The sequence below is a fragment of the Hyaena hyaena genome, unplaced genomic scaffold, assembly GCF_003009895.1.
Source record: "Hyaena hyaena isolate Hyena2069 unplaced genomic scaffold, ASM300989v1 scaffold_269, whole genome shotgun sequence".
Taxonomy (NCBI): domain Eukaryota; kingdom Metazoa; phylum Chordata; class Mammalia; order Carnivora; family Hyaenidae; genus Hyaena; species Hyaena hyaena.
The window spans coordinates 510,619-529,199 of NW_024080896.1; the positions used below are offsets into that span (position 1 = coordinate 510,619).

The window sequence follows — 18,581 nt, forward strand, 5'->3', positions numbered from 1 at the left end:
AAATGGAATCAAGTTTCCCTGAACATATCAACTCCTTTAGGCCATCTGTTCATTACAGGGTTCATGTTTAACATTTGTGTTGTCTTCAAAGCTGCATTAAAGTAAAGCAGAGGCTTAAAAAGCTAAAAAGGTGAAGGAAAGAATGATTCAGGAGCACTGACACTCTGGTAAAAAGACAGACACAAAAAACCAGTAAGAGGCCAAGTAATAGCCTACCACCTGCTTCAGAAAACTGCAGGCTCTCAGTGTGTGGAGTGGGGGCAGCCGTGCAGGGGTGGGGAGGAGGGCCATGCAGGAGTTGGGGCTGCAGTGCCTGGGACAATACTGAATGTGCTTTCTTGAAAGGATCCGGCTCATTCACAGGCTGCCAATGGTCTGAACTTTGCAAACACGAGGCATTACTCCAGTGTTTTGTCTCTTAGGATGCCCAGAACAAAGTAAATCAGTGACCCTAAGATTTGGCTTTTGTTGCTTTCAGAACAATTCCTGGCTAAAACCTTCAATGCTGTAACCTTAACAAGAGACCAAAGACATGTGCTTCGTGGAGACCAAGCTGGATGACTCAGCTAACCCAGTTGCTTCAGATATTCCAGGAGACCTCTCTCTGGAGCCAGGGAGGATGAATCTGGTGTGGATGCAGGAAAAACAGCTGCTATTTTTACCTAACATGTCAGCTGCACATTTCACATCCTGACAGCACATTTGTTTTAGGAAAAGCTTTATTTACAATGGCCCAGAACAAAAAAGAACATAAGTGAATAGGAAAAGAGCCAACCGAGTTAGCTGATGGACTTGAAGGAATACCTCACAGAGACTTCCAAGAGAAGAAGGCTCTTGCCTCCAGGCTGCCTGTGTATAACAGCTAGTGGAGTGGCTCCAAACGTCTTACTTAGTAAGGCCTGGAAGAGACTGGAGGCGGTAAGGCATCCTGTATTATAAATGACCCTCTGAGGAAAGTATTCATTCAAAGAACACAACTAATCAAAGTGTCAACAGAAATACAGACAAAGCAACACGGTGTCAAACGGAAAGTCAGTGTATAATCTCCAGCAGGAAGGAAGAGTGTAGCCACCACCATCATTGACACAGAGACGTGTATCAAGATAAAGAGCTGTGACTGAATGACATGAATCCTAAAGTTTAAAACAAGAATGTTCAGGGCACCCCTAAGTTCAGTAACTTAAACAGAATGCGATTACATGACTCACTGACCATCTGCATCAATATATGCTGGGAGATGTTTTCAAAGCCAAGGCTTCCGGAAAAGGGCTGAACACAGAGCATGAAAAGCAAGGCCCTCACAGGAGGGAGGAACAGTGTGAGCAATCCTGGCTGCGGCAGCAGGGTGTGACCAGGCGGCCACACTGTCTCAGGGGCTCCTCCCGGGTGCCAGCACTTATGAGGCGGGGACAGAACTGCTGCAGTGACACAGCACAGAACCCCAACAGGTTTCAAATGATCGATAAAATGCTCTTACTAAGAACATGAGCTGAGAATAATCTAATCATGAAATCCCTTGAAACAGCACTGTTCGTGAGATACTACCTCTCTTGAGACAAAAATGAAATGCAATTAACGTACAGTATTTGTGCAGTAAAAGCACAGCTGTGGGGTGAGCAGAAGATGCACTGTCACTGAAACTGCTTTGTATGAAGTGTCGATAGGCCAAGTTTCAACTATTTTTATGAACAATATAGACACAGATAAAATTAGGCACACATCATATCTGATTACTTAGGTAGAAACTAGAATGCCAACTACGAATGTCCCATTTTCACACTAGAAGTGGAAAGGGTCCACCTGGTTTCCAGTAAGGTAACAACGAAGATTACCTCTAGATAAGAAAGTCATGCTTACATCATCTCTATATTTGGACTTGTGTATCACCACTGCTTTGGAAGGGACAGTAGACTCAGGTTTCCGGATGTTAAACTCAGGCTTTGGTCTTGTCTGTTCTTGAAGATTTTTCCATTCATCCAGGGTCATCTCTTGAACTTGAGTTTCCTCTTCTAACTCCAACTCAGGAACTCTATGAAAAAGCAGAAGTTTGTGATGTGTCTAAAATGTCTACTTTCGCAAAGAAAAAGTTATCACTATTAGTTTAGCATACTATCATGGAACTGTATCTCATATTTACATAAGGTAAGAAAATCCCTGAACCACAAGCTTCCATATTTTAATCATTTTATGCTGTCACTGCCAACTGAAGATACTTCCTGTGTGTTTTCTTTTTTCTTTTTTAAAGTAATCTCTATGCCCAATGTGGGGCTCGAACTCACAAGGCCCAAATCAGGAGTCACACCCTCCAACTGAGTCGGCCAGCTGCCCCACTTTCTGTTTTCAAAGCGGTCTTTGAAAAATGGGAACTGCACCAATCCTATTAGCATTACACTTGACCGCCAGGCATTCACTTCCTAGATGGCATTACACACAAAGTGAGATAATTACAGAAGAAAATGGAGAAGCTACTGTAACAAAACAAACATAGGCAACCATGAACGGAGTTATAAAACATGGGTTACAAATACATACTTGTGTAAATATGCTCTTTAAATTCATGAGATTTCAAAAGAATAGAGAAGATATATAGGCCAATGGAATAGAATTCAGAGCCCAGAAAGATATCCTCACATTTACAATCAACTGATTTTTTTTCAAGTTGGTGCCAAAAACAATTCAAAGGAGAGAGAATGGTCTTTTCAACAAATGCTGCTGGGAAAACAGGATGTCCACGTGCAAAAGAAGGAAGTTGGACCCCTACCTCACACCATAAATATAAGAGTTAGAAATGTAAACCCCTCAGAAGATGACACAGGCATAAACCTTCATGACCTTAGATTAGGCAGTGGTTTCTTACATGTGACACTAAAAGTGTAAGCAACAAAAGAAAAATGGGTGATTGGGTGGACCAGTCAGTTAAGCGTCTGACTAAGATCTTGGCTCAGGTCATGATCTCACAGTTCATGAGTCTGCCTGCATGGCGCTCTGCACTAATGTCGTGGAGTCTGCTTGGGATTCTGTCTCTCCTTCTCTCTGCCCCTCCCCTCTTGTGTAAGCATACGCTTTCTCTCTCTCTCTCAAAATAAATAAACTTAAAAGAAAAAGGAGATAAACTAGACATCACCAAAACTTCTGAAAACTTCTGTGCTGCAAAAGTTTTACTTTCTTGGTACCACCAAGAAAGTAAAAAGCCCATCCACAGAATGGGAGAAAATATTTGCAAATCATATATCTGATAAGGGACTTATATCTTGCATACAAAAAGGCCTCTTACAACTCAATGAAAAGAAATAACTCAACTGAATAACAGGCAAGGCTCTGAATAGACATTTTCCCAAACATGATATACAAATAGCCACTAAGATGTTCAATATCATTAGCCATCAGGGAAATGGAAAGGAAAACCACAATGACTTATACCCATCCATACTCAGTAGGATGATTAGAATAAAAATACACTGAACAAGTGCTGGGGAGGATGTGGAAAGACTGGAATCTCATACATTGCTGGGGGTGGGGGGATATGAAATGGTGTGGCCACTCTCGAAACAGTCTGGCAAATCCTCAAAAATGTAAACACAAGTTGCCATCTGACCTGGCAATACCACTCCAAGGTGCATATCCAGGAAAAGCAACATCATGTGTCTGTGTGAAAACACCATGGCACTGCCACAAATGGCAGTTCAGTAACGCTGTTTATTTTATTTTTTAAGTTTATTTATTTTGAGAGAGAGACAGGGAGGGAGAGACAGAGAGAGAGAGAGCGCGCGAGCGAGCCAGTGGGGGAGGGGCAGAGATCGAGGGGGACAGAAGATCCGAAGCAGGCTCCGCGCTGACAGCAGTGAGCCCCAATGCGGGGCTCCAACTCATGAACTATGAGATCATGACCTGAGCCAAAGTCAGATGCTCAATCAACTGAGCCACCCAGGTGCCCCCAATAATGCTGTTTATAGCAGCATTGTTCACAATAGAGAAAGAATGGAAACAGCTTGACTGGCCATCAACTGATGAGTGGATAAAATATGGTATCTTTAAAATTATGAAATACTATTTGGCTGTAAGACGAAATGAAATACTGAGACATGTTACAATATGGATAAACCTTGAAAACATTATGCCAAATGAAATAAATCAGGCACAAAGCTTATGTACGATTCCATTTATATGAAATACCCAGAAAAGGCCAATTCATGGAGACAAACAGCAGATTAGTGGTGGCCAGGGGCTGGGGGCAGGGTGGCCAGGGAATGACCGCTAAATGGGTACAGAGTGATGAAAGTGTTCTGGAACTGGATAATGGCAATGGTTGCATAACACTGTAAATGCACTGTCACTTCACCGTACACTTCAAAATGATTAAAATTGTAAATTGTATGTTACATGTATTTTACCACCAAAAAAAGAGATAATATATTTTTATATATTATACAATATATACACAAATATAGTATATAAAAATGAAAGAAAGAAGCCAGACACAAAAGGACAAATATATGCCGCTTATATGAGGTGCCTACAACGGGCAAATTCACAGAGACAAGAACAGAGGTTACCAGAAGTTAAAGGGAGGGAGAAATGGGATTTATTGTTTCATGGATACAGAGTTTCTGTCTGTGATGATGAAAATGCTCAGGACACGGATGGTGGTAATGGCTGCACACAATGTGAATGTAATTAATGCCAATAAACTACACACTTGAAAAAGCTTAAAATGGCGATTTTTACGTTATATGTATTATGTAATATACCCTAAACCAGTGAATAGTGCAGTTTAAATGGCTGAATTTTACAGTATGGGAATTATAGTTCAATAAAGTTTATAAGAAAAAATAATTAGGTGGTGAGTGGGAAGGGAATCAAATCTAGAATACCTTCACAGAAGGGCTAATGTAACCTGTCCTACGTTAGAGGTTAATGATATGAAAACTATTAGTGAAATCAGGAGAGAAACTTAATCACAGACCATTCAAAACAGGGATACTTGTAAAGTGACTTTAAAATATCAAGCTAGTGGGGTGCCCAGGTGCCTTAGTTGGTTAAGCATCCGACTCTTTTTTTAAGTTGTTTTTCCTTTATTTTTGTATTTATTTGGAGAGAGAAAGTGAGCAAGTATGAGTGGGGAGGGGCAGAGAGAGAGGGGGAGACAGAACCCCAAGCAAGCTCTGTAATGTCAGTGTGGGGCCCAATGTGGGGCTCAATCCCACAAACCATGAGATCATGACCTGAGTCAAAATCAAGAGCTGGATGCCTAACCAGCTGAGCCACCCAGGCGCCCCAAGCAGGGGACAGAGAACTTTGTTCAACTACTCTACAACACTGCTGGTGTTGGAATTAACTTGCACCAGTTCGAACTGGCTCACAGCCAGTTGTTCAATTTTTAGGAATTTTGTGAGCTGGCTGTTAAATTCATTTATTATTAAAAATTGAATTATATAAATTATAATTAGCTATATTAAGGGTAATAATCACAATTCATTATTCTCTAATTATTCCACTATACTTTACCCTTATCCATGCTCTTGGGGTTAATTATACTTAATGTATGTGTATAGTGGAAATGTTACATAATAGTACACTATTGTTTATCTCTTCCCAACTCTGCATTCAGTATGACACAGTGATAGTTTTAAATCAGCCATGGTGGAAAATTTACACCACAAAAACCAGCCAAGTGCAACAGATCCAGGCTTTTTCATCCTAGAGAGCCAGATGTTGAGTATTTACCAGCATACCACTGCCCACAGGGAGGCACTGAGTAAAATTCTGACTCTGGGAAACATTTTGTGGACATATGACCCAGTTTCTTAGACAAATAAATTACAAGGGAAAGAAAAAAAACACATAGATTAAGAGCAGCTTAAGAATAATCAAGATAGTGTAATATTAGTGTAATATAATCAGACCAATGGAACAGAACATAAAGTACAGAAATAGGCCTACACATAAATGGGCAACTGATTTTTAACCATGGTGTTTCATGTGCTGGAATAATTGGATACACATATACCAAGAAGAAAAAAAGGGAACTTTGGTTCATACCTCACACTGTATACAAAAATCAACTCAAAATGGATCACAGACCTAAATACAAAAGCCAAATTATTAAACTTATAGAAGAAAATCTTTGTGGTACTATATTGGGCAAAGATTTCTTAGATTTGAGGCCAAAAGCAAGATCAATAAAAGAAAAATAAACTGATAAAGTGGATTTTATCAAAATTAAAAACCTATACTCTTCAAAAGACACTGTCAAGAGAAAGAAAAGAGAGGCTACAGAATGGAAGAAAATATTGGAAAATCATGTATCTGATAGAGGGCTTGCAAGAACTCTCAAAACAAAGTAATAAGAAAATAGTTATAAAATGGGCAATTTCAACACTCTTTATTAGAAGATATACAGATGGCAGATAATCTGTGAAAAGGTGCTTAATAACGTCATTAGTCAACAGGGAAATGTAAATTAAAACCACAGTGAGATATGAATCTATCATAATGGCTAAAAATGACAAAAACTGGAACAACCACTTCAGAAAAGAGTTTGGCAGTTTCTTAAAAAGTTATATATACACCTGCCATATAGTCCAACCATTCCACTCCTAGGCATTACATGGGAGACATGGAAATGTACATGCCACAAATACTACCCAAAAATGTTCACAGCAATTTTATCTGTAATACCAAGAACTGGAAACAACCCAAATGACTATCATGTAGACAGATAAAGAAACTGCAGTCTATCTGTACAGTGGAATACTGTTCAATAAAAGCAAACTATTGATACATGCAGCAACATGGATGCATCTCAAAAGAAGTACACTCGAGTGAAAGAACACAGACAAAAAAAGAATACATGTGTGATTCCATTTATATAAAATTGTAGCAACTGCAAACTAATGTTTAGTGAGAAAAAATAGATCACTGGCTGCCTAGGGGAAAGGGGCAGGAAGGAAGGATTACAAAAGGAATAAAGGAAACTGGGGTTGATGGATACACTCATTATTTTGATTGTGGTAATGGTTTTATAAGTGTATATGGATGTCAAAGCTTGTAAAACTGTATATACTAAAAATTTGTATATCTCATCTCTTTTTAGAACAGTATTATTGAGACAGTTCACATCCAGTGAGTGACATATATTTTTGAGAAGTATATTTCAATATTAATTCAAACAAATAAGTTGTTTTAAAAAGAGATTTTGAGATAATCAGGGAAACTGACAAACTGCCCAGATATTTAAGGAATTGTAAAAAACTTTAGATGGAACTGATGAATGGTTAAAGAAGACATGGTTTATATATACAATGGAATACTACACTTGGCAATGAGAAAAAATGAAATCTTGCCATTTACAGCAATGTGGATGGAACTGGAAGGTATTATGTTGAGTCAAATGAGTCAGTTAGAGAAAGATGGATATCCTATGCTTTCATATGTTTCTGTATCATATGTTTCAAACATATGTTTCTGTTTGCTTATCTTAAAGAACATCATATATAAACATGAAGGGCTAGAACAGAAAAGTATAAGGCATATTAAAAATGTAGTCTTGGGGCACCTGAGTGGCTCAGTTGGTTAAGCATCTGACTTTGGCTCAAGTCATGATCTCACGGTTGGTGGGTTCCAGCAACACATCCAGTTCTGTTCTGACAGCTCAGAGCCTAGAGCCTGCTTCAGATTCTGTGTCTCCCTCTGTCTCTGCCCCTCCTCTCATTCTCTCTTTCTCTCTCTCTCTCTCAAAAATCAACATTTAAAAAAAATATTAAAAGAATGTAGTCTTTAAGTAATACATAGACACCCAAAGTGAAGCAAACAGTGGAGATCTTAGAAGAGAGCATTTGCTGCAAGTGATTCCCCCTCCTTGAAAATCACCACCCTGACCCTGTTCACTTTGGGGCACCCCATTCCCAAGTGTACGTATAGATGCCCCCTGTACATTCTCCTCTACCATTTGTCATTGCAACAAACCATGTTGGGAGCAGTGCAAAGTCACTAAGGATAGACTCCTTAACCTTATTCTCTATTGACTACAGATTATTACAAGAAACACATTCAATGAAAGTTCTGTGAGGCAGATCCCATTTCTATCCTATTTGAATTGGCACTAAATGCAGTTTTTACTGGCAGTTTTAGCAAAGACTGGATTTTCAACAGGAAGAGATGTATAATTAATCCCTCAGTTCCAGGAGGGATGAAAGTGATTATATTTCTAACAGTTATAAAAGCATTATAATTGCTATTTACATCCTCCAAATTTAACAGCACCCCTCCCCAATGTGACTAATTCAAAGACCTTCACAGTTCTTGGTCTACTACCAAAAATCTTGGGAGATGATTTTCCATTAAAGCTGCTTACAGATATAAGGTGGCTTAATCTATGACTTGTAACATGAATAATACTATATGCAAATTTGATAGTTATACACTTGTTTCTATATGGGTGAAATTATAGAAAAAATAGAATTGTTTTAACAACTGTTACTTTATTTAAAACATACATGGGGCAATAATGGTAGCATTTGCTGTATGCTTCCTAGGTGCCAGATGCTATTCAAAGCACTTTACATTAATTTGGTCATGATAATTAATCCCACAAGTTAGCTCCATTTTAGGGGCACCTGGGTGGCTCAGTCAGTAAGCACCCAACTTCAGCTCAGGTCATGATCTCTCGGTTTGTGGGTTCGAGCCCGACGGAGGGCTCTGTGCTGACAGCTAGTTCAGAGCCTAGAGGCTCCTTCAGATTCTGTGTCTCCCTCACTCTCTGACCCTCTCCTGCTCACGCTGTCTCTCTCTCTCAGAAATAAATAAAAATATTACCTAAAAAATAGCTCCAATTTATAGATAAGGAAATTGAGGCATAGGTCATACAGCTAACAAATGAAAGAGTCAGGTTTCATACCTATTCATTCTGTCTCCAAAGCCCAGACTCCACCTCTGTGCTCTTTAGGGAATAATAGGGCAGAAAAATGCACGGAGATGGAGGATAGTCAAGATGTGGACACAGAAAACATACATAACATCAACTGTCCAAATATCCATTCAGACAATATCTTTTCACCTCAATATACGAAAGGGTGCAAGGGAACCAAAAAAACTGGGTTCTAGAAATAAAATTTTATCAACTAAATACTTAACCAGGGCAAGTAAATTGAACCCAATATGTAAGTAACACCTCTTACTTCCAAGTACTGAGAGGAAAGCGAATTTCATGCTAAACTTTGAGCTCCTCAGAAATTTGCCATATAAATTTTAAAGAGGTGTTTCCCAGCTTTAAGAAAATTCAACACATGACAATCTTCATTGTCTAAGCAAACATTCTTGTAAACTAATTACAATGAAAAATATTTCATTGCAGGTGTTTTGTAATGATGCTTCCTTAACACTCTTTTCATAAGGACTTTTTTATTTTAAGGAAGGAAGGGAATGTCATTCTATATTACTGAATAGGGAAGTCCTCAGCAACCCTAGCAGCCCCTCCTCTGCTCACAGAACCAGCATCTTCTCCCCTATTCAGTTCTTCAGAGCAAACTAGTGGATGTGGCACTGTCAACCATTCCTACCATTCATTACAGATAAGAGAATGTCAGTCCCACAACATCTAGTGGCCACTTAGCAAGCCCTTTAGCCTCTGTGTTTCCATATGAGGATAGTAACAGTATCTCCTCCTTCACTAAAGGGCAGCAAAGGATTGAGGAGTTAAGCCATGGAAGCATTTCAAGTTCCTGGCACACAACAAATGCTCTGTAAGTGTTAGATTTATTCTTATAGTCTTGTAACAAAATACTCCCGGGAAGTTGTCACAAGCGTCTTCCAACACGAGAACACCACGTGATAAGGAACATGCAATACTTCTATAATGAAAGGGGGAAGGAGGGAAGGGCAAAGCACATATAACTGTAAACAAAATGTGTCCAATCTGAGGAAAATATATATTCTTCGGGGTGTATGTTTGAATGTAAGTGAGGGTATATTAAATTAATCTATCAGGAAGTTCAAAACTGAGCAGCGCACTGAGTATACATTTTGGCCGGGTGCCCAAACCTGAGTGTTAGATCAACATGCAGATAAAGCGGAGATCGGAGAGCATCACCATCATCAAATGTACTTCTCAAATTCAAACCTAATTCCGAAATTATCAAAAACCTGTAAATGTATTACCAGGAATTTTAGTGATAATTTTAAAGTGTGACGGGGCTGTGCAGATACAAGAATGTCACAGCAGGGCGGCCACGAGTCTGGCCATGTGGCTGCATAGCAGTGCAGCTCCTGTAGATCTAACTAGATGCTCACTGTCCGCTGTAGGAGGCAGAGGAGAGAGAGCAGGGTTGCCAGCTAGCTCTGCTAGAGCACTATAGACAGTGAGACAGCCATCAAACCATTTAGAATTTTGTCTTTCAGAGTAACTGACTGAAAGAAATATTTTGCCTATTTAATATTATGAAAGCGAGGGTACCTCAATCAATTCCATAAATTAGAGTTATGCTGTAATTTATTATTCTGCCTTACATAACCTGAATTTGTAGAAACAGTTTATTGGCTCGAAAAAGATAATTTTTCCTAAAGGGATCTAGTTAACTCACTTTCTCAACATTCATATAAACTGTTAATCTACTTCCTTAGTTAACTGTCTATTATTAATTTCTTTCTTTAATTAAATACATTTCCTCGTTCTGAACAGTAAATTAACAGCTTTCATAATTATCAATCACTGCAGCATTTTACTTTTGCAATAAGAAAAATAATAACAGCAGATATTTATATAGCATTAACTACATGCCAGGCCCCACTCTGTGACTGACACCCCCCCCACACACCCAACCAATCCTTATAACAACTCTGATATAGGTACTATTATTCTTCCCATTGTACAAATGAAGAAAACTGGCACAGGGAGAATAACTTGCCCAAACTAATAAGCAGCAGAGCTGAGATGTAAACCTACATGCTGGCTCGTGGTCTGTGCTCTTAACCACTGGACACCTTGCTTCTTGGCAGTTGAGGGATGAGTAAGAGTTAAATTGGTGAAGGGGAAAGGGAATTTGGAGGAGAGGTATGGGAGAAAAAAGGCAACAGCACATGCCAAAGCTCTTTGGCACGTATGGAACAGAGCCAGAGGGAAAGGTCCTTGAGAACATGACATTAGGTCCATGTAGTGAACCTAAAGAAGGCACACGAGTGGCTGCACTTGAGGGCTCTGCAGGATACAGACCACATAGGACAGTGAAGTTCAGGTCAAGGGACAGGAAGAGAACAGCAAGCCACCGGGGGTCTCACATGAGGGGTGGGGGCATGACAATCAGAATGCCAGTGTGAAAGCCACTATGGTACACAAATGGCTGGTCCAAGGTGAGAAAGCAGGGAGCTCCTTAGGAGTTGTGGTGACAGAAGGGATGAGATGATGGTGATAAGAGGAGAGGAGAAGGTATAATCACCAGGGCAGGGTGACAGACTGGATTTGGGGAATGTAGGGGGTCAAGAGGAAGGAAGTCTCAAGGATGACTCCTAGGTTTCTGGTTTGTGCAGCTGGATGGATGGTAATGGGCTATTCCACAAGATGGAAACACCTAATGAGGACACACTTCTCCTGGACACGTGGAGCAGATGTGAGATATCCATGGGGAGGTGTCCAGAATTGGCAGCTAGAACATACACTGCAGCCCAGGCGGAAGGTGGGAGCCAGAGGTATACACTCTGGAGTCAATACATGAATGACAACCCGATACATGAATGCAGGGTGTGGGAGATCCTATAAAAGACACTAAAGAGAAGAGGGCCTAAGGCAGAGCCCTGAAGAACTCAACATTTTAAGAGATCAGAAACATAAGAATGAGTGCAGAGAAGCTGAGAGGCAGTGAGAAAACCAGAAGAGTGCAGACATCACAGAAACCAGGGAAGGAGAGCTTAAGAAGAAATCAATAAAGCCAAATGCTCTGACAGGTCAAGAAAGATGCAGACGGAAATATCTATTAGGTGTGGAGACATGTGGTGACCGTTTCTGAAGGGCAGTGGGGACAGAGCCAGACCTGGAGTGAAGCAAGGCATAAGTGAGAGGCAGAAAGTAAAGGAAGAATATACATAACCCTGAAAAAAGGCAGGTAAAGGAGAATGTGGGGCAAGAGTAGAAAATTTAAAATAGGAGACACCGAGCACATTTAAACTGCTGATGACGACTGGAGTTGGGAGGAAGGTGAGCAGACCCACGAGGGAAGAGCTGATTGATGGTGTGAGGTTTCCGCACAGTCAGCAGGAGATAGGATTCAAAGCCTGAAGAAGTGGCAAGAGAGATGGCGCCTCTTTCTTACCACGAGGCAGGGAAGCAGGAGGTGTGCAGGTACAGGTAGGTGTGTACCTTTAAGAGCGAGAAGATGATAAACTTTCCAGCTGATGGCTCCCAATTTCTGTGTGACATAGGAGGCAAAGTTATGTCCAGAAAGTGAAAGAGGTGGTATGGGAAGGATGGGGGAAGGGGAGAGTGGGGACAGTGTCAGGGCTTCGAGGGGTCAAGAAGGATGGAATTGGTCTTTGTAGAGGGTGGGAGAAAGAGTGAGTAGAGAAAGGGAATGCTGGGCAGTGTTTTGGGCTCATTTCTGACAGGATGCACGTGACCAACAATTTACAGGGGCTCCTGTCGGCTCTGCTGTGGGCAGTGCTCAGCTGCTGGGGCAGGCAAAGAGAAGGCAGACAGCCAGTGGTCATCCAGGAGGCAGGTTTTGCTAGCAAGGCACAACAGAAGTCCAAGGGCAAGGGAGGTTAAGGACTGGGCAAGCATGCTAGAGGTGAACCAGGGGCCTAAGCTCCATGAAGAAAAGAGGGAGGATGGACTCAGAATAGAGGAACGAGAGACGAGGGTACTGACAAGAGGGAGAATCATTGTAGTACAGGCTGCCCATCAGAAAGAGGTTGTGGGCACTGCATGGGATACTTAAATTTAACTCAGTAATTATCATTATCATTATAATTATCATTAATAACCATTCATTAGATTCTTTGAATTATTAATTACTTTGATTATTCATTAATACATTAAGGTCAACCTGTGATATAACAAAAGGCTGAGCTTCCTGTTCTGTGAAGCTCTCTTAGAAATCGTTAAGACCAACAACAACCCGTGGGAAAAGTTAAGACCAACAACAACCAACTCACTTGGCTGGAGATTCCTCCTCCAGGGGGCCCGGGGACTCTTCCGCTGTAGTCTCTTCCATTGGTGCGGTCTGCTCCACATCACTGAAAAGCAGTGAGAATTGCTCTAGTCACACAATATGTCCACATCAATGCTTTTATATATTCAAGAGAGAAAAAAATACATTCCAATGTCCTTTTTCTTAAGTAAATCTCATTAAAAAAATTATATACTCATACAGGTAACCCACATCAAAATAAAAATGATAAAATGTTCTAAATTACTAATACACTGAAATTACTTAAAAAATGTTAAAAGTACTTTTAGAAATAGAACTTTCTATGAATAGCATCTAAAGTTAAAACAGATTATAAAAGACCAGAACAATTATTTAAGATTCTTACTGTCTTAGGAAATTCCAAATATTAACAGGGGCCATACAATTTCTCAACCTGTGCTTTTAAAACGTGTTCAAACATAGACTGCTAAATACACAAGATGTTACATATGAATCTCACGGTACCCACAAACCAAAAGCCTATAATAGACACAAAAAATAAAGAGAAAGAAATCCAAACATAACATTAAGAAAGTCATCAAATCACAAGGGAAGAGAGAGAAGGAACAGAAAAGAAATTAAAACACAACCAGAAAATGATTTTAAAAATGGTAATACATTCCTATCAATAATTACTTTAAATGTAAATGGACTAAATACTCCAATAAAAGACATAGGGTGACTTAAAAGATAAAGCAAGACCCACTCACATCTAAAGACACACAGGGACAAAGTGAAGAGATGGAAAACACATTTACCATGCAAACAGAAGCAAAAAAAAAAAAAAAAAAAACCTGGGGTGGCAATATTTATATCAGACAAAATAGGCTTTATTTATTTATTTACTTTAATGTTTTATTTTTATTTCTGAGAGAGAGAGAGGCAGCATGAGCAGGGGAGGGTCAGAGAGAGAGGGAGACACAAAATCCAAAGCAGGCTCCAGGCTCTGAGCTGTCAGCATAGGGCTCGATGTGGGGCTCAAACCCACGAACCGTGAGATCATGACCTGAGCTGAAGTCGGACGCTTAACCGACTGAGCCACTCAGGCGCCCCAGACAAAATAGACTTTAAAACAAAACCATAACAAGAGACAAAGAAGGGTGTTACATAATGATAAAAAGATTGATCCAAGGAGAGAATGTAACAATTGTAAATATCTCTGCATCTGACATAGGAGCGCCTGAACAAAAAGCGATGTTAAAAGACTTAAAGGGAGAAATCAACAGTGATAAAAGTAATAGTACAACACTTTAACACCCCACTTACATTAATGGATAGATCATCCAGACAGAAAATCAATCAGTAGCTTTGAAAGACACATTAGACCAGACAGACTTAACAGATATAAAGCAAACCATCCCCAAACAACAGAATACACATTCTTTTTAAATGCCATGGAACATTCTCGAGTATAAATCACATTAGGCCACAAAACAGATCTCAAAAAATTTAAAAAACTGAAATCATATCAAGCATCTTTTCTGATCACAACAATATAAACCTAGAAATTACAAGAATAAAACGGGAAAAAACAGACAGACATGTGGATGCTAAGTGTCATGCTACTAAAAAACAAATGGGTCAATAAAGAAATCAAAGAGAAAATAAAAAATACCTTGAGACAAATAAAATGAAAACACAAGGGCCCAAAATCTTTGGGACACAGCAAAAGCAGTTCTAGGAGGGAATTTATAGTGATCCAGGCCTATCTCAAAAAACAAGAAAAAATCTCAAACAATCTAACACTACACATAAAAGAACTAGAAAAAGAGGTACAAAGCGCAACAGGAGTAGAAGAAAAGAAATAAGATCAGAGCAGAAATAAATGAAATAGAGCCTAAAAACACAGTGAAAAGATCCATGAAACTACGAGCTAGTTCTCTGAAAAGACAAATAAAATTGATAAACTTTTAGCCAGATTCATCAAGGGGGGAGGGGGAGGGAAGAGGACTCAAATAAATAAAATCACAAATGAAAGAGAATTTAAAAATGACATCACAGAAATACAAACAATTGTAAGAGACTATTACAAAAAATTACACACCAAAAAATTGGACAACTAGAATAAATGGATAAATTCCTAGAAACATACAATCTTTTAAGACTGAATAAGGAAGAAAAAAAAATCTATAACTGGCCAATTACTAGTAACAAAATTGAGTTAGTAATCAAAAAACTCCAGAAGTAGATGGTTTCACAGGTAAATTCTACCACATATTTAAAGAAGAATTTATACATACTTTTCTCATATTCTAAAAAATGGAAGAGGAAGAAATACTTTCAAATTCACTCTATGAGGCCAGCATTACCCTCAAACCAAACTCAAAACAAAGACAGTACAGAAAGAACTACAGACCAATATCCCTGAGAAGCACACATGTAAAACTTCTTAATAAAATATTATTAGCAAATAGCATTCAACAACACATTACAAGGATCATTCACCATAATCACACTGGATTTATTCCAGGGATGAAAGGATGATTCAATACCTGCAAATCAATCAATGTGATACACTACATTAACAAAATGAAGGATGAAAATGATACGATCATCTCAATAGATGCTGAAAAAGCACGGACAAAATTCAACATCAATTCATGATAAAAACTCTCAACAAAGTGGGTATGGAGGGAACATACCTCAATATAATAAAGGTCATATATGAAAACTCACAGCTAACATCACACTCAATGGTAAAAAGCTGAAAGCATTTCCTCTAAGACCAGGAACAAAACAAGGATGTCCATTCTTATCACTTTTATTCAACATAGTACTGAAAGTCTTAGCCACACCAATCAGACATGAAAAAGAAGTAAAAGAGATTGAAATAGGTAAGAAGTGGGTGCCTGGGTGGTTCAGTCAGTTAAGTGTCCAACTTCAGCTCAGATCATGATCTCACAGTTTATGGGTTCAAGCCCCATGTTGGGCTCTGTGCTGAACACTTGCTCAGAGCCTGGAGCCTGCTTCAGATTCTGTGTCTCCTTCACTCTCTGCACCTCCCCTGCTCACACCCGGTCTCACTCCATCTCTCAAAAATAAATAAATGTAAAAAAAACTTTTTTAATAGGTAAGAAGTAAAACTGTCACTATTTGCAGATGACATGATACTACACACAGAAAACACTAAATAACCCACCATAAAACTATTAGAACTAATAAATGATTTCAGTAAAGTTGCAGGATACAAAATTAGTCTACAGAAATCTGTTGCATTTCTATACATTAAAATGAACCAGCAGAGACATTACAAAAAAAAAACAAACCCATTTACAACTGCATTAAAGAGAATAGCATGCCTATGAATAAAGTGAACGAAGGAGTTAAAAGACCTCTACTCTGAAAACTATAGGACAATGATACAAGAATTTGAAGACAATACAAATAAATGAGAAGATATTCTACATTCATGGATTGGAAGAATTAATACTGTTAAAAGGTCCACACTACCCAAAGTAATCTATAGATTCAATGCAATCCTAATCAAAATGCCAATGGTATTTTCCACAGAACTAGAAACAAGCAATCCTAAAATTTGTATGGAACCACAAAAGACACCAAATAGCCCAAGCACTCTTGAGAAAGAACAATAAAGCTGAATACATTACAATCCCAGATTTCAAACTATATCACAAAGCTATAATAACAAAACAGTAGTGGACTGGCATAAAAACAAAGAGCATAGATCAATGTAACAGAAAAGAGCCCAGAGCCAATCCCATGCTTATATGGTCACTTGGTCTACGACAAAGGAGGCAAGAATACACAGCAGTGAAAGACAGCTTCTTCAATAAATGGTGTTGGGAAACCTGGACAGCTACCTGCAAAAGAATGAAACTGGACCCCTTTCTTACATAATACACAAAAATAAACTCAAAATGGATTAAAGACCTAAATCTTAAAAACCGAAACCATAAAATCCCACCCCCGAAAATACCCAATCACAGGCAGTAACTCTTAAGACATCTGTTTAGCAATATTTTTCTGTATCTGTCTCCTCAGCCATGGGAAACAAAAGCATAAATAGGTTACTGGGACTATATTAAATTAAATAAAAAGCTGTGAAAGAAACCAGCAACAAAATGAAAAGGCAACCTCTCAAATGGGAGAAGAGTTTTGAAAATGATATATCCAAAAAGGGGTTGATACCCAAAATATATAAGGAACTCACAGATCTCAACACCAAAAAACCCTAACAGTCTGATTAAAAAATAGGCAGAGGATTTGACCAGACATTTTTCCAAAGAAGACATATGGTCAACAGACATATGAAAAGATGCTTAACACTACTCCTCATCAGGGAAATGCAAAAATCAAAACCATAATGATGTATAATCTTACACAAGTCAGAATAGCTAATAACAAAAAGACAAGAAGTAACAAGTGTTGGTGAGGGTGTGAAGAAAAGAGAATCCTTGTGCATTGCTGGTGGGTATGCAAATTGGTGCAGCCACTATGGAAAACTGTATGGGGGCTCCTCAAACAATTAAAACAGAATTACCATATGATCCAGTGATGACACTTTTGGGTATTTATTCCCCCTGCCCCAAATGAAAAGATGAATTTTAAAAGATACATTGTTTACTGAAGCATTATTTACAATAGCCAAGGCATGGAAGAAACCTAACTGCCCATAGACAGATGAATGGAAAAAGATGTATTATATACATACAATGGAATATTACTCAACCATAAAAAAGAATAAAATCTTGCCATTCACAACAACACAGATGGACCTAAAGGTATTATGCTAAGTGAAATAAGTCAGACAGAGAAAGACAAATATCCTATGATTTCACTCACATGTGGAATCTAAGTAACAAAACAAATGAAGAGAAAAAAAGACTCAAATACAGAGAACAAAGTGGCGGTTCCCAGAGGAGCATGGGGGTGAAGGATGGGCAAAATAAGTAAAGGGGATTAAGAGGTATAAACTTCCCAAAGTAATCTACACATTCAATGCAATCCCAATCAAAATTGTACTGGCATTCTTCTCAAAGTTAGAACAAACAAGCCTAAAATTTGTATGGAATCACAAAAGACCTCAAATAACCAGTTATGTTGAAAAAGAAAACCAAGGCGTCACAATCCTGGACTTTAGCCTCTATTACAAAGCTGTAATCATCAAGATAGTATGGTACCAGCACAAGAACAGACATATAGACCAACAAAACAGAATAGAGAACATTGACTTGGACCCACAAATATATGGCCAACTAATCTCTGACAAAGCAGCAAAGAGTACCCAGTGGAAAAAAGACAATCTCTTTAGCAAATGGTACCGGGAGAACTGGACAGCAATATGCAGAAGAATGAACTTGGGCCACTTACATCATACACAAAAATAAACTCAAAATGAATGAAAAGACCTAAATGTGAGACAGAAAACCATCAAAATCCTAGAGC

At 38.9% G+C, this 18,581-nt stretch overlaps 1 protein-coding gene across 1 annotated transcript in view; it reads right to left on the reverse strand.

Moving 5' to 3' along the window:
- HABP4 (hyaluronan binding protein 4) overlaps positions 1–18,581 on the reverse strand; it is a 40,934-nt gene that overhangs the window by 4,165 nt on the left and 18,188 nt on the right. Inside the window, exons 5-6 of the mRNA XM_039245699.1 lie at positions 13,141–13,221; positions 1,858–2,029 (exon numbers count right to left, since the gene is read on the reverse strand). Coding sequence (XP_039101630.1) covers positions 1,858–2,029; positions 13,141–13,221 — 253 coding nt within the window. The remainder of the gene's footprint in view (positions 1–1,857; positions 2,030–13,140; positions 13,222–18,581) is intronic.